Source organism: Heterocephalus glaber, unplaced genomic scaffold (assembly GCF_053883595.1).
Source record: "Heterocephalus glaber isolate CG9 unplaced genomic scaffold, H.glaber_assembly_v1.0 deba00000281, whole genome shotgun sequence".
Lineage (NCBI taxonomy): Eukaryota > Metazoa > Chordata > Mammalia > Rodentia > Bathyergidae > Heterocephalus > Heterocephalus glaber.
This window is the reverse complement of record NW_028258139.1, coordinates 24348239-24365915: the sequence shown is the minus strand read 5'-3', so window position 1 is coordinate 24365915 and position 17677 is coordinate 24348239. Positions and strand designations below refer to the sequence as shown.

The 17677-nt window shown below is 37.1% G+C and overlaps 1 protein-coding gene across 3 annotated transcripts in view; it reads right to left on the bottom strand.

The window, feature by feature from the left end:
- Adcy8 (adenylate cyclase 8) overlaps positions 1–17677 on the bottom strand; it is a 242596-nt gene that overhangs the window by 182699 nt on the left and 42220 nt on the right. For all 3 annotated transcript variants that reach the window (XM_087187765.1, XM_004837939.3, XM_013069604.3), the window contains exon 2: positions 3219–3368. In XM_087187765.1, coding sequence (XP_087043891.1) covers positions 3219–3368 — 150 coding nt within the window. The remainder of the gene's footprint in view (positions 1–3218; positions 3369–17677) is intronic.

The following is a 17677-nucleotide window of genomic DNA, read 5'->3' as shown; positions in this document are numbered from 1 at the left end:
ATCATGCGGGTGCTATACTCATCAATAGGTTAACCAGTTGATGAGTTCATAGTGGAATGTCCTGCTAGGAAATGGGGCCTGGGTAGAAAAGGTGAGTCACTGGGACATGACCTGGAAGAAGAGTATATACTTGTCTCCAGCCTTTTCCTCTGTTACTCTGCCAGGCCCCACCACCATACCATTTCTGCCCTGGAGCCAGCTGACCATGGACTGAAACCTCAGAAACCACGAACCAAATGAATCCTGGCTCTTTTATGTTGTAAATGTCAGGTACCTAGTCCCAGCAATGAAAATGACTGACATGGCATTGTACTTAGCTTTGATAAGAGGTAAGTGGGGATCTATTTATCAAAGACATAATACTTTAAAAGATCCGGATGGAGCCTAGTTGCTGTATAGCTAAGGAGAAACACCATTCTGGTCTACCTCCATATAAACACCTCTAGGACATTTCAACTGAAATAAGCCAATTCATAACATTTTCTCCAATGTTTCTTCATGGAACTGAGCTATATTCTATATTCTCTGACTCATAAATAATTATGCACAGTAATGCCAATAGAAACTCCTCACAGAGTTGCAAGGGCATTGCACACAATATTTCTAACTGTTAAGGAGATGTTTTAGGCAAAGCATTATTATCCCCTTCCTGTGGATGGAGAAATGAAGACTTGGAGTTTGCTTAAGCTCACTAAAATAATAACTAAGCAAAGATTCCAAATCTAAGGAAGTCTTGTTTGAAAGTTGGTGTCTTTTCTGGTAGACTACACTGCCTGTCTACCACTGAGAAAGTTCCCAGGGATAATGGAAACCTGCATCAGAGATCAAATGACAATGGAAAGTAACTTAAGCACCAAATGATACAGAGTTAGCTATTTCAGGTACTAGGGGAACCAGGGGTTGTCAGTAACCCAGGAGTACTTGATCATAACTGTGAACATGGGATTACAAGAATCCCACAACATATTTTCCTTAATACTCAGAAAAAAGACTTCTTTACCACCAATGAGTCCTTTCATATATTTCATCCATGAAGACAATGAGGCTAATTTTTAATTTTGCATTGTTTACATACATATCTCATTTGAGAAAATATAATGATAAAGATACTGCTGTATGTATGAACAAGAAACCTATAGCTGAGATTTAAGTGGCTCAATTTTAAGTTAATAAAGCCATGATACAAATTCTGTTGGTCTTTTTACTACATCTGAATTGTCTCTTGTTGTCAGCTTTATATTATTATTACTATAGTATATATTATTATTTCATTATTTCCTCTACCAAGTTGCAAAAAATTAATACTAGGAAGGATAATGGATGATCTCTCAACCATGTTAGATTACTAGATCAAAGTGATTCCATAATGCTGAATTTGAAGCATGAAAAGAGAAGAAAGTCTTACAGACATGATACAGCAATAATGTTCAGTTTCTCTAATATTTCACAAACACTGTATGAGAGGTATCCCAGAGAACCCACTCACAGTTCAGCTCTTGTTGTGATGCAGTATCAAGAGCAGTGAATAAATTATTAATATGGCAGCATTCTCTGAATTGGCACAAGTCTCGTGGAAAGAGTGACGTACCTGTCTGGCAACTGCTCTGCTTTGGAGAGGAACATAATCCACAGTCCTTGAAGATACTTTTGTTTATTATACAAAATGCTTTCTTTCGTGAAGTTTTTGTTCTAAGAGTTATTCATAGAAACCATGATAAAACTATGAATAAAAGGGTTCCATAATTGCTTTAGGCATTAATATAAAAATTCCCTGTTCTGAGTCCTGTGATTCAGATACAGGAATGGCAGGTTCCATGGTCTCCTCTGTGCCCTTGATGATGCATGCAGTGGTGGAAGGTGAGTCTTGGAAAGCTGCACCTGATCCGTGTGCCTTAGCCATTATCACACAGACCTGGGTCCACTCACTTCAAAGACCCATGTTTTACTGATGATTTGATCAAGTTAATCATTAAGAACATGTTGAGTTAATAACTCCTCTCTCATGTCTCAAAGTATTATTGCATAAAGTTTACAATAAAATGCATTATAGTACATCAATCAAGGACATAACTTTAAGAAATAGAGCTTAAGTATGGTAGAAAATAACATATTTATTATACATAGATTTCCTAAGAGCATATAAACTCAGGAGACTATGTTATTCTAAAACCAATTTCGAACACATTACTGATATTCCTCTTTAACAAATTATTTTCAGAAGGAATGGTGTGCATGGAGTTTTGAACATGCAAATAGCTTTAGTAGGAACAAATCTTTATTCTTTGGAAGCTAATTTTATTTTGGAGAAACACAGCAGTTGAGACCAAAGCTATTTTTAGTTCTGTATAATACCTCCTAAATTAGTATGTCCAAGATCTTACTTCATTTCAATCTGTTCAGACAGGAACTCATTCTAATCTGCTTTGTCTACTATATCCCTTCCTCTGAGACTGGTATCAAATCCATGAAATTTATTTTGTGAAGTATCTGTTCTGAAAACCAGGATGAAGTATTAAGGATTAGACATGTATATGACTCTTCTATGAGTTTACCATATAATTTAAATTCCTATGGAGTGAAAATTTTTATCTGATATCACATAATGTCTCTTATATGAGAAACCCAAAGTATAAGTAAAGAGAAAAATAAAAGGTAAATAATAAGAAGTAGGGAGATAAACCTTTCTAAAAGAGGAAGGACATGAAGAGATGGAGGAAGGGGAGGCAGAAGGAGACGAAAAAAGGAATTGAGATGTGTTATGTACTTGTACCAACTCCACACAAGGAATGTAAACGTGATGTATTACAAACCTGTACTAGTAAAGAAAATGATCTGAAAAATGTACTTTGACATAGGGAAAAGAGAATTAGTTTTATCTGAAATAATAGTTTATATTTTCAAAGAAGGAGGGTCAAAGATAAGATCTTCGATGATTTTTAAGAACTGTGACATGGCCACAAAACAGATGTTAGTCAAAGGTGTCAGAAAACCATTTTGTTACTATGATCATTTTATTTTCATTTTAAGAACAATTAAGGAGTGTGGAGAATAAGACCAACCTACTTTGATCTTTAAGTCTAACATAACTAGTTTAGATTCTGGATCCCTATGACACAAACTTTGAGAGGACCCTTGTGAGTCAGAATGTGTTTGGGAGAAAGAAAAATCTCAGAGAGTGATTTGGTGATGACCGAGACCCACTGTCTTTCAGTTCATACCTGTCTTTGGTTCTCGGTCTCCAGGCGCAACCTAGCTTCTACACACCTCCGCGTCTCCAGGAAGGCTTGGCGCTGGGCCCGGTCAGACAGGTAACTGATGAAGATTCCAGCCGTGTTCATGCACATGAAGAGCACTGCCTGGGCCACAACCTAAGGGAGAATTCAAACAGCCTGGTCAGCTGGTTAAGACAAGAGCAGCTTGGGGGAAAAGAGATCAATAACAATTTCAAGAGTGAATCTTAGTATATTAATCCAATTTTTTTTTAGCACATTAGTGAACCTGTGCCCTTTGATCATTTCTTCAGTCAAATGTTATCCCCTTAAAGAGGACTGCCTCTTTTTTCCTTCCTTCTTCCCTTCTTCTTTCTCCCCTCCCTCCCTTGCACCTTCCTACCTACCTTCCTTCCTTCTTTCCTCATTCTCTCTTTCTCTCTCTCTCTCTCTTTTATTGGAGATTGAACCCAGTGCTTTTGCACTGAGCTACATTCTCAGCCATTTTTATTTTGAGATGCAATCTTGCTAAGTTGCCCAGGTTTGTCTGGAACTTGGTATCCTTCTGCCTCAGCTTTCCAGAATGCTGGGATTCCAGGTATTCACCACCATGCCTGGCTACAGAGGCCTCTCTTGAGTATTGTGCCCAAGTAGTTTCTTTCTCCCCCGACTGAGGGATGTCACTGGGCTAGAAATCTTAGGTAAGAAGGGCAGAGGCCTAGTTGGCTTATTTTCTTTTCCTTACTACCTCACCTTCCTCTTTTACTAACTGAAGATTTGGGCCCTTAGTAAGCTGCAGATCAGGTAGGAGGAGGAGGGAGGAACCAACAGGAAACAGAAAAGTTATTCACTGAGTGGTGCCACTGTGTTTTGATTTTAGCCCTCTTGTGCCCTCTTGGGTAGAACCCTTGTCTTGTTTCTAACTCAAGAAAACGTATCACATTTCTCTACTTCTTTTTAGCTCCATTTCCATGATTTTATTAGTAGGCATCAAAATCCTTGCTAAACTCTTAAATTAGGCTTTGTACTTTCACCTTTGCCCCCTTTCAAAGTGTACGTACTCCTGTGAAGAAAAATAGGCATATTGTAGAAGGGAATTAACATGTGGAAGAAAGGCGGGGTAGACTGAATGTCTTTATTTATATGGCTTTAGCCTGAGGGCATGTCAGTCTGGGTGCAATGTGGGCTAGCTAACACCCAAAGGAAATCTCAGGTGCATAAAAGAAGCAAAGAACTTCTATAGTTGTTGGATAGGGAGAAGAGAATCCTAAAAGGAAGATAACCAATGGGGGGAGCCCAAAATTCTTACGTAAACTCTTCCTTGAACCACACATGTGCTGGGCAGACAGCAAGCAATGAGTTGTAGATTAAAAAACAACAACTGAACTGAGATTTGAACTGCAGTCTAAAAGCAAGGATTTTCATTTGATGCTAATTTAGTCACTTGCTGAAACAAAACAAAATGAAACAAAAGTTACCTTTCCCAGAGAAATGTAAAATTATTCAGAATTTTACTACATAGTGTTCACAATGTCCTGAACATATTCAAAATCATATGACATAAACATTAAAATGTGACTCATTTCCAAGAGAAAAGATTAGCAATAGACATTTATTCTGATCTGACCCAGATGCTACAATTAGCAGACAAAAATTATATTAGCTCTTACAACTTCTCAGTGACATAAAGGTAGGTATACAAATAGTGAAGGAAAAGGTAGGAAATAAGCAGAGAACTAGAAATCACACACACACACACACACACACACACACACACACACGCACAGAAAATCCTAAAACTGAAAAAAACTATTTGAAATGAAAACCTTCACTAGATGATATAATAGGTAAATGTAGATGACAGGTTAAAGAGTCAGTAAACTTGCAGATATATCAATAGAAGATGGTCCTTCTGAAGAAAAAAGATTTTACAAAGGTTTTGGTGATCTGTGTAACAACAATAAAGGATCTAACCTACACATAATTGGATTCTCAGAATGAAAAAAAAAGTGAGTGGGGCAAAGTAATTTGAAGAAATAATAGTTTTGCAGGCTTTACAGAAGCACCCAGTTACAGATTCAAGTTCAGGCAACTCTACACAGGCTAAATTTGAACAATATTGTGTCTGTGCACATCATAGTTGAATGCTAGGCGGCAAAGAGAATTTTGACAACAGCCAGAGAAAGATCTTAACATTCAGGGCACCTATTCTCCAGTTACTATAATGATTTTCAGATTTTATATAAAGAAATAATCTAAAAAAATCTGTATGTTATCTGTAAGAGATATCCTAAAATATACTACTATAAGAAGTGTGAAAGTCAAAACTGAAAGGTCGCCAAAGATGGGGGCACACATGGACATTCAAGTAAGCTTTATTGGGGCAGCAGTCTGCAGCCTGCCGGGCAGGCTGACTCACAGAATGGAGACCAGCAGCTGTATGGGCTGAGCTGGAAGCTTATATAGGGATCTTGCAGGTGGGAGAGCACCAGTCCATCGGTGGGGGTGGGGGATTGGGGCTGGGGTATGTAACAGTAGGTTTCCGTGTTGGGGGGGAGGGAGTCACTGCTTTTGGGAAGCCACATCTCACTAGAATATCTGACTAAGAAACCGGTGGGGCAGAAAGACCTTAACTAGGCAGAAAGTCACTAACAAAGGGAGGTCATGCCTTAGCTATGCAGAAGTTCCCTGTTCCTTGTGGCCAGAGTGGGGTAAAGGGAAAGGAGAGGAGGGGGCTTGCTCTGTGGGGGCTCTGAAATACCTAACAAAAACAAAATAAATTTTTTTTGGTATAAATTCCAGGCTAAAGAAGTAAACATTACCAGAGAGAAATAGGGTCACTATATAATAATAAAACATTTATCGGGAAAATAAAAATTCTGAACTTGAACACATTTAACAACATAAAAACACAATACAGAATATAATGTAAATATATGTAATTAGTTATGTCTAATACCATCATGAGCTATTTAACACAATGTTTAGCAGTTAATATTCAAGCAGTTAAAACTCAAAGAGACAATTTAATAGTTTCTGCAACTAATAACCTTAAAATGGAACCTGTTACCCAAGAACTAGATTATAAAAATTATCCTTAGGCATATATTGAAAATTATAAGGGCTGGGGATTTAGCTCAATGGTTTCACCCCCAAGGACCCGAGTTTGATCCCTGGTACCAAAAAAAAAAAAAAAAAAGAAAAAGAAAATTATAAAGAGTATCTTATAATAAGACCTGAAGCTAACCCAGTAAATTTCGAAGAACTAGTATCATGTAAATAAACATGGTCAATGATTACAATGTCATCAAGTTACAAAGCATTGCAAAAAGATAGCTAGAAAAAACACCACGTATTTAACAACTAAAAAGTTTTCCAAATAACTGATGGATCTTAGGATATATCATAATGGAAAACTTGTATAGCCAAAGAATAATGAAAATACCATAGAACAAAGCTTAGTAGTCCTTCAGAGAAATTTATAGTGATAATTGCTTCATTTGAAAAAAAGAAGGTAAGAATTAATGTACTATCCATTCAGCTAAAGGATTTAGCAAAACCAACAAAACAAAACAAAACAAAACAAAAAAACACAGTAAGTGCAAAATGTGTAACAGAAAAAATAATAAAATAAGAGCAGCAGATAATAAAATTAAAAAGCAAATAATGATGAAGTCAGTAAAGTTTATAGTTTGTTCTCTGAAAAGACTAATAAAACAAATGCTTCTTATAAGATTAATGAACAAAAAAGTGCAAATTATCAAATTAAGAGAAAATAGGACAAATAAAGATATTAAAAAAACCCAATAAATAATAAAAGTGTACTATGAATTTTGATGTTAATAAGATGTTAATTGAATTGAGACATTTCTGAAAATATATCTTTACCAAAGCTGACTCAAGAAGAAAGGAGGAGAATTAAAAAAGTGTAATAATAATTAAAAATCTCTCTACAAGAGAAGCAACAGGCCCCAATGGCTTCATCAGAATTCTCTATAACAGTTGTGGAACAAATCATTTAAGTCTTTTATTTCTTCTAGAGAATAGAAAATAGAGAACACTCCCAACTCAGTTTATATTGCTAGCACTATAACCTTGCTATTAAAACTAAGATAGTTGGTTTCAAAAAGTAAATAAGTGGGGCCAGGGATTTAGCTCAGTGGTTTCGCCGCCTGCTGCGCAAGCGCAAGGACCCGAGTTCGATCTACGGTACAAAATAAATAAATAAATAAATAAAATAAAATAAAAAATACAAAGTAAATAAGAGATACATCTCACTCATTATGATGGAGGGACATTATTATGTATAATAATAACAAATTAAATCCATCTATATATAAAAGATAATTCAACTTTACTATATTGAATTTTTTTAGGAATTTGAGGTAGTTTAACATTATCAAATCAACTGATATAATTCACCATATTTATGGTTTTAAAAATATAATAATCTGATTATCTAAGGGAAAATATTGATAGAATCCAGTATCTTTCAATTGAAAAACTTCTGAGAATAGAAGTCAACTTTCTTAATTACTATATGGGAATCTGTAGAAACATAACCTAAAACACTTAAAACAAGCATACTGTTCATTGGTAAGAGGTTGAAAGCATTTGCTTAAAGACTAGGATGCCAGATATCAGCAAATGCATTCAACATTATTCTCAAGTCCAGGACAAAAACCACAAAAATAAATGTGGTAACGTTTGGAATGAAAAAATTACACTGTCATTTGCAGATGAAATGATTATCCATGTGGAAAATTCCAAAGTCTCTACGGAAAAATTGTTAAAATGAGTAACAGTTTAGTAAAGATGCTGAATAAAAGTAAAATGTTAATTGCATTCCTACACTCCCATGGACCCACAGGTAGAAAATGAACTTTCATTTATATGTATATGAATATATCACATTGTATTATCAAATCATGAGATAGCTAGAAATTTGTCTATGAATATACATGCAAATTTTAAATTGTGAAAATAATGAAATTTAATTAAGTAATCAAAGAGGAACTAAATAAACGAGCCATTATATATCATGTTATGGACAGGGAAGAAATATAGTGAGATCTCAAATCTCAGTAGACATTTTCTCCATAGTAGAATTCAAAATGGTTTTAAAATTCATATAGAAGGCAAAGGGACAAAATTATACAAGTTATCCCTAAAAGAGAAGAAAATGGTCATACATGCAGTAACAGAGATGGACTTATTATAACACTGTACCAATCAAGGCACTATAATATTTGTATGATATCCTGTACAAGTTGACCTGTGGATGTGATTGGAGAGCCCAGAAACATAAGCGTACAAACCTTACAAATGAGTTCTGTAGCATTAAGGAGAAAAGATGACTTTTCAACAAAGTGTATTACAAAAATCTGTTACTCACTTAGAAAAGTAAAATAAAAGCAAATTCCTGCCTAATTCCATAAACAGAAATATACTGCTGGTGGTTTAAAGTCCTAAATATGACAGACAAAAGTGTAAAATTTTATAAGAAATCTAGAATATTTTTATTATGTTAATAGGTTATTAAGAGAAAACACAGAGAGTAGAAGCAAATAAAAGGTATAGGTGGATACATTTATTAAGTTAAAATTAAGAATTGCTATTCCACCAAAAGACCTCATAAATAAAATGGGAAAAAATCCCTACTCAACAAAGTTATCAGAAAAGTTTACTTTTCAGAAAAGTTATTTGTGACACTTATAACCAACAAAGAATTAGTTTTCAGTGCATAGTGTGAATTTACATAAATATACAGGAAATTATTTAGTGCTATATAAAACAGGAGGAAGGGCCGGGGATTTAGCTCAGTGATTCCTCTGCCTGCCTTGCAAGCGCAAGGTCCTGAGTTCGAGCCCCAGTACACACACACAAAAAGGTAATAAACAAGAGGAAAAGACTTAAACATGTGCTTCAATGATGAGAAGATAGCAATATGAAAATAAGTGCAACATTATTAGTAAAACTAGAAATTGTAAGTTAATACTCACAATGGGAGACAGTATTCCACTTACTAGGTTGGCCATAAAAAGAAAAAGCAGAAGGGGAACACTGTCAAGTTAGAAAGGGTACTGGTGGGAATGTGCATTTTTGCACCCTACACTGGCTTCACACACAAAAGTTTTATTTGCACACCCCTCCAGCTGCACCTTCACATTTCACAACCCAGAGCCATCTCAGGAAAACAGGACCAAGGTGTTCAGAGAGTGTTTTCCACTTGGGCTTAGAGCAGAAATAATCTGAAAGTCCATCAATATTAGAATGGATAGATATTTTGTGATGTATTAAAACACACCCTACCTAACAGTGAAAATGAATTAATTATCAGTGCATGGATCAAGATGGGTAAATGTAGAAGAAATAATGCTGAGAAAGAATGTTTGATTCCCATGATATAATGTTTAAAAACAAGCAAAGTTTAATAATATATGTATGGATATGTAGGATAACATATAATGCCACTTTTTACTCAACAAATTGTCGATGATTGAACATTTAATAAGATTCTATTCTGGCTAGGTTGCAAGAGAAGTAGTCACTCTCCTACCTAGTTGGAAAACATATGAATTTGGCAATATCTGTAAAATTGGTGGGATTTCTTTCCATTAGCCCAGTATCTCCACTTCTGTGGACTTAATTTGTTAATATAACCACCCATGTGCAAAAATCAAAAGAGATCATAGTATTGCCTACATTATTGGAAGTAATCTATATAGCTATAAAGAAGATTGGTTCACTTATAAATCTACAATTTAAGAGTATATTGGGGGAAGCAAAGGGCCAACATTTGCTGTCACTTCAATGCACACACTCATTAAGGTACTGGATGATTCTAAGAACAGAACCAAGTCTTGGTATACAATGACTGCCTGTTGTACTTTATATGTGTATGTAGCACTTACTAAAATGTACAAGTTTTAAATGGATAGATAAATTTATTACTAAAAAAAGAGTACAAAATCCATCAATTCCCCATCATGCCAGTAAAGCCTGCTTGATCCCCTTCAAGCTCATTTTGTATCCCTCCCCCAACCCCGCATTTTGTGTCAACCAATCTTGCTTACTCTCTATTCCTCTAATTAGGGATTTCCCATCTCTGAACCACTCAAATGCTGTTCCCTCTGCCTCAGAACATCCTTCCCCATAATTCTTGGTTTCCCGACTCCTCTGGCCATCCTGTTCTTGACTTTATCATAGTTTTCACAGAGATGCCCCAGTCACTTTATCAAAGTAAGGTTTCCCTACGCTCTTTTATTTTTGCACCCTGTAGATTTATCACAAGTTGTGATTATATATTTTTCTGCTTGCTTGCTGGGTGGATGTGTGTCAGTCATACTTGATCTTTAGCTCTGCCTATACTGAGTTGATGTTTGTCTTAGCTACCAATTGAAACCTGGTATCTTGCATAGTAGATGATAAGTGCTCAGCCTTGTGTTTATGAATTTCTCTGCACTTAAGTGCTACTTGATGAATGAACACATTAATGAATTGCTTTCCTATGCCCCACTGATCATCATTTATAAGATGATAAAACAATGATCTTACAGGAGCAATGATAAGATAAAACATCAAAGAATTTCCTCAACAACAGTAAAGACAGATGAGTGCCAGCTAGAAAAACGTGAAACTACATGATGTGAAAAAAAGATAGAGCTATTTCTAGTACAAAATATGAGGAAATATACTTATACATGTGTTTGCATGTATATGTACCTTCATATGTGTAAATATGTGTGTTTTGAAATAAGAATAAGTTACTCAGGTGAACTCAAGTTGTAGAAGAACACTCAGGCAGGTGAGCCTCACACCACCACCTCTTTCTTCCTAGAAGCATCTGAAGCTTCCAAAAGAGGTGACCGAGAGTCTGAGAAATAGAGCAGAGTGTTCCAAACAGAGCCAGGAGAACAAAAACTGAGGCCCACTACCACGAGAGAAGAATAAAGTCCAGAATCAGATTATCCACCCATAAACTCTTGCTTCTTGGTCAGGAATTGATCTCATAAATAACATGTCAAATATGATTTTGTGTTTTATTATCAAACCAGTATCTAAGAATACCCAAAATATTCAATTATTATTGCTACTTTTAAAAAACGTGATGAAGCACTATTTCATTGTGGCAGTTGCAGATATGTGTTTCCAAGAAGGAATAACTGGATATTGTTACGACTGTCCTGGGCTGTATTTTGTAATACCTCCAACCTACAGGTCTATCTAGATCCTTGCTGTCTCCCTCTCTCTGTAAGCCACCTCATACCCAGAGGTGATATGCTAAGGATAACATAGTATGGCTTCCAGTAGCACATAAAAAATATTTGTTGATCAGTATTTTTTCTAATATATGTATTTGTAAACTATATCCTAGAATCTTTCCTAACCTCTCACATCTATTAATTATTCATTCACAATTATTTGTGGAACAAGTTCCATGTGTCAAACTAGTAACATGCAAAGCAGATAGAGTCCTGCTCTCATTTGAGAGGTGGTAGATGGGCAGTAAACAAGTGAACCGAGGAATACTTAATACATAGCGGTGGTAGTGGAATGTGTGTGTGGTTAATGCTATTGAGAAAATACAGCAGTGTAAGGAAGATAAAAAATAGTAAGATAGAAGGAGGAGGGATGGGATATAATTGCAGAAAAGTCCCTTAATGAAAAGATAGTTGATCAAAGATGTGGAAAAAATGAAGAAGTCATGAGGTGAGCTCTGAACGATCATAAAGGAAGAAACCATGAAGGATTTGGAGGCCATGATAAAAACATTGGCTTTTCTTTCAGTGACATGAGAAGAACCTGTGGGTTCTGACAACTGGAGAACTGTGACCTATCATTTACATTTTCACAATCATGTTGGCTGGTGTGATGAGAACAGACTGCAGAGTGGACGGATGGAGCCTGAGAGATGAGCTAGAAATCTTTGCCAAAGGACCAAGGAGACAATTGTGGAGGTGGTGATAAAGGACTGAAACTTGAATATATTTCAAAGGAAGAGATAGTAGAACTCATGGATGAATTTATTTGTGGACTATTAAGAAAAAGAGGGGAGACAAAGAAGATTCTAGGGTGATGGTTTAAATCTAAAATATTTTCCCAAAGTCTCTTATGTTGAGAGGTGAGGTTTGCAAGGGTAACTGATTCATAGGGTCTCTACATTCATCAATGGATTAATCCATGGATGTGTTCATAGCTGAATATGCTGTTGAGAGGTAGTGCTTAGTTGGAGGAAATGGGCCAACGAGGACATCTCCTTGAAGGTTATCCCTCTCTTTTTGGCTCTTCCTGCTCTCTTTGCTTCCTGGCTGCCATGTGTTGAGTAGCTTTCTTCCACCAGGACCTTCCACCAGGCCATTTCTTTCTTGGAACCAGAAACGGGCTATAAACTGAACTCTCTGAAACCATGAGCCAAAACAAACCTCTCCTCATTAAGTTGTGGCTGTTGCTCTTTTGCCCCAATGATAGGAAAGTAACTAACACACCCAGCAAGTTAATTATTCTGATTGCACGTGAGGATCAACTGGAGGGTTAAAAGCTGCAAATGCTCAGACCCACTAAGCCAAAGTATCTGGTGAGGTGGTCTTGAGACATTTATATCTGGAAAGCCCTCAAGTTAATCTGTGAGAATGGACACCCAGGCTGCATAAGGGAATGTGTGCTTCATATAAGTGACTTGAAGATCATGGGTATCACTGAATTTTGATCTCCTTTCTATCTGCCCACCATTCTTTTTAAATTCTGAATTTCTCAAAGGCAGAGACTGTGTGCCTTGTGGCTTCCTCTCTTAGCATGGGGCCTGGCATCCTAGAGCTGCATGCATACTTGGTGAATCTCTCTGACTGGACACCACATGAGTGAGTTCCCATTGCCTAGCACTTTGGTCCAGTTTTATAATCACTGGGAAGAAGAAAGTTGTTAATCTGCTCTAAGAAGCCTCCATAAATCCATATGGAATAAAAAGAGTCTCTTCTATATTCCCCAGCTGCTGTGCCAACAATGGGTGTTGAAAGGTTCTCCACGAGGCTGGGTGCCTCCCATCCTTCCTCCTGGGTGGCAGCTGCAGCGTGAGCACTGTTGCTTTATGCCATACAGGTCAGAACTAGGTGGATTCACAGGGTCAGCTCCGCACTCAGTGGAGGATTTATGTTTTGCCATTGCAGAAAGAGCCACTGCTGCTCAGTGCCAAGCAGCTCATGGGACCAATGCCCTAGGGTAGAGGTGGGGAAGGGCATTGGTCCCTAGGAGGAGGGGCTGGCAGGGTCTTCTCCCTTCTGCACTTAAAGTGAGTGCTCTCTAGTGTTACAAGAATGTGCACTATATTTTCCTGCAACACTTCGTGCTGGGAGCATCAGCATAATCTGCTGCTCCAATTATTGAAGCTAGAAGAGGCTAGCTTCATTCTGAGCAGGCAGGAAACTCTTCTTCTATTTATTTCTGGGTCTTCTGAGGCAGCATTTCAGATGCTATTGTGAGTATGGAAAGATTAGCTCTGCAAAAGTGACTATTGGATCTGTCCCTGGAGTTAGTTTTAATTTAGAAATTAGAAAGGAAATAAAGGAATGATGTGTTGCAAAATTGCTTAAATTACATTTGGATATTTCTCAATATTTTCTTCTATTGATTTTGAATACTGATTTGTCTTAAGAACAAATGTTTCCTCATAAACTTTGGAGGATGCACAAATGGAAACTAGGAGATTAAAACTAGTGAGTATAGTTTAATTGAGTTCATATTAAATGCAGAGTATCTTTCTACATATTTTGGCTAAATGTTCTTGTTTAATCTTTAATTCTATTTTACAAAGGAAGGAGCCTACGGTCAGACAGGTTAAGTAACTTGTCTAAGGTCAAACAGCTGACGGCAGGAGAAGGGAGTTGAATGCAGGAGGTCTGACTTTGAGGGATCCAAGGGAGATTTGGCTAGGACCTCAAGGAGACCCTTGATAATCAGAGGAAATGCAGTTCTAGTCAGAAAACAAGGAGACAATTTAATAGATATGTACTGGACAATGCTTGAGTACTTTGCAATGCAAGTCGAATACATTACCAGCAGATAATGGGTGTACTTGAAAGACACGGGGCGATTCTGGGTAAGGTGGTGGATGAACAGATGTACCTTCTGCTTGACTGTGTGAGGTACAAGAGTTAATAGTTAGAAGAAAATATATTCCAAGGACAGAAAGAGAAGGAGAGTTCTGGGAATCAAGAAAGAGGTGACAGGAAAACCAAAAAGCATGAAGAAACAGAAAAGCAATGCAGAGAAAAGTATGAAATACTCTGGAATGCCAATACCACTCCTAGAGGGAAGGGAACCAACTGCACACGAACAAGATAGGCTCAGAGAGGGCTGAAACCCACCCACGGATAGTGCAAGCTAAATTCCAGTGTTTGGTCTGAACATGACTCTTACTGCATGGAAAGATTAGTTTAGAGAAAAAAAGCTACTGCAGCGCTTGCCATATCTCAGAGTGGTAGAAGCAGGAGCCATCTTGATGAGACACTCAGAAACCACCGTAGATACAGAGGACAAACCAACTCCAGGGCTCTTAACCTGCTACTCATTAAAAGTATGATTTGCATTTTCTTCTGAGGCAGTCAGGAACTTGAAAGCTTCTTTGGCCAAAACAAGACAAAACAACAACAAAAAATAGTGACTCTTCACTTGGGCCTGCAGATACCCAATAGGTAATGAAAAGCAGAACAAAGCTTGGCCTTCATTTTGTATCTGTCTTCTCTATTACCTTGAAAATTTGGGTTGGATCACTGCTCAGGTCTGCGTAGAGGCACATTTATCTGTCTGACATACAAGGTTTATTAGCTCTAAATTAACATTCCCCTTCAAGACTGAGGACATTGAGGTAAGAGATTTAAGCGACATTCAACTAGCAGTGAGCAGCCAGAAGTTTCCAGTCATTGTCCAAAAACCTATGGCCACCTTGGGTTCCAGCAGAGCCTCCACATAACTGAGACTTCCCCAAGCAGAAACAATCATCTCTTAGAGACTGGATTAAGCAAAGGATATTTAAATCCAGTATTTACTATCAGGAAAGATAGAGGAGGGGTGGCTAGGGATTCACCACTGGAATCAGATAGAGTGGGCCTTAAATCCCATTGTTGCCATTTACCTACAGCATAACCATGGTAATCATTGCTCTTATTAAAGCAGCTGGTACTAACTAGCCTGGTTTGCTGTACTATGTACAGAGTTTAGTAGTTTAGCCCAGTAATTAAGAACCCGGTCTCCTAACAATATCACTTATTTGTTATATGAACTTGGCCTAGTTAGTTAACTTTTCTGACATTTAATTTTTCTTGCCTCTACAATGGCAGTGCTGTCCTCAAAATGTTGGTGGATAATAGAAGAAAGCAGTCAGCAAAAGGCTCTCACCCTAACCCTAACCCTCACCTCTTTATAACTACTCAGTGTATATTGACTGTTGTTGTGGTTATAGTCATTAGTTTTGTTTTCCAGATTATATTTTTGATTGATATATGATAATTGTACATATTTTGGTGATAATGTTTTAAAATGTGTTGTGCAATAATCAAATCACGATAATCAGCATATCTAGCACCCTGAATATTTATCATTTCTTTGTGGTAAGAGTACATATTTAAAAGCCTCCCTTCTAGTTATTTTGAATTATATAGTGCATTACTGTTATTAGATTATATAGTATTTGTTTTTCAGTGTCTGCCTTATTTTGCTTAACAAAATCTTGTCCAGCTTCATGTTGCTTTTGCAAATGGCAGAATTTTATCCTTTTATGGCTAAATACTATTCCATTGTGTGTCTACACCAAGTATTCTTTACCCATCAGTTCACTAATGGGCACTTAGATTGACTCCGTGTCTCAGTTATTGTGAATAATACTGCAAAAACCATGTGAGTTTCTTCAGAATTTTGATTTAATTTGGGTATATCAGCAGTTGTAGGATTGCTGGGTAATCTAATAGATCTATTTTTAAGTTTCTGAGAAGCTTCCCTACTGTTTTCCATCATGGCTGTACTAATTTTTATTCCTGCCAACAGTGTGTAAGTGTTCCCTTTCCTCCACATCCGGCAATACTTGTCATCATTTGTGTTTTTGGTAATTTCCATCCCAATTGGAATGAGGAGAAATTTCATTGTGGTTTTGATGTGCATTTCCCTGAGGAGATAGCCCTGGTTGTTATCATTGTTTCCATCATCCCTCTGTCACTGTAGTGACCCTTGGAAGGGCTTGAGCAGATAAGTGATGTGGTCAGGTTTATGAGACGCAGCATGAGGAATAGTCCTGGCCCAGATTAAACAAACTCTTTAAGAATTCATGATAAAGGGACAAAGAAGTGAGTGAGGGATCAGCTGGAGTCTCCATAGCACCCAGCAGGAGGACAGGTGGGGACAGAACACCCTCTGCCAGGTTGTGGGCTCTCCCGGCAGCTGTCAGCTCTGTGGCCTTACTTCCTGCTTGGCCTTATAAATAGTACTTACAGAGTTGGAAAGGGAATTATAAATAGCACACAAGGAAGTCTGAAAATTAACAGAACAATAAGTAACAAAATTTTTTTTTTTTGCTACCGGGGATCAAACTCAGGTCTTTGGCTTGCAAGGCAGGCAGTGGAACCACTGAGCTAAATCCCCGGCTGGCCCAGTAAGTAGCAAATTTAAATGAAAATCTTAGAAAAAAGTAGAAAAACTTGAGACTTGCTGAGCTTAGCTGGCATAGCATAACAAGTGAGAGAGAACAATGAAAAACCTACAGGAACAGCTCTGGGGTCGGAGGATACCATCCTGAGAAATGGGGGAAAAAAAATGGGGACACTCAGACTTTTCTAAAGATAATAGACTTAAAAAAGTCTTTTCAAAAGGTAACAGAAAGACTTAAAAATCTTTACTTATATTTTGGATTTCTCATAGAAGAGCATGTGATATTTAAACTTGCATTTCTGATCTATTTCTCTAGGCATTATGGTCCTAGGTGCATCCACTTTTCTACAAATGCTTCAAGTTTACCCTTCTTTATGGAAGAGTAAAGATTTTCTTTATCCATTCACCTATCAATGAGCATATAGGTTGCTTCTAAGATTTAGTTAGTATAAACTGTGCTGCTATAAACATAGGCATATGTGTATTACTATAATATGATGACTTTAACTCTTGTGGAAGATACCTAGAAGGGGGATATCTGGGTCAAATGGAATTTCTATTTTTAATGTTCAGGGATCTCCATACTGGTCTTTATAGTGGTTGTATTAAAAGAGGAAAATAAAAGCTAGATAGTAAGAAGGAGGGAGATCTTTTTCAAATGGGAAGGGAAACGAGAGATGAAGGGAGAGGGTAGGAGGGAGGAGAAAAAGGATGAAAAAAGAATTGAAGAAAAAAATGCAAATAAAGTTTTGCAAATGGGAAGGAGAACAGAGTTGGAGGGAGAGGTAGAAGGTGGAGGGGATGAAAAAATATTTAAGATACATTATGTTCAT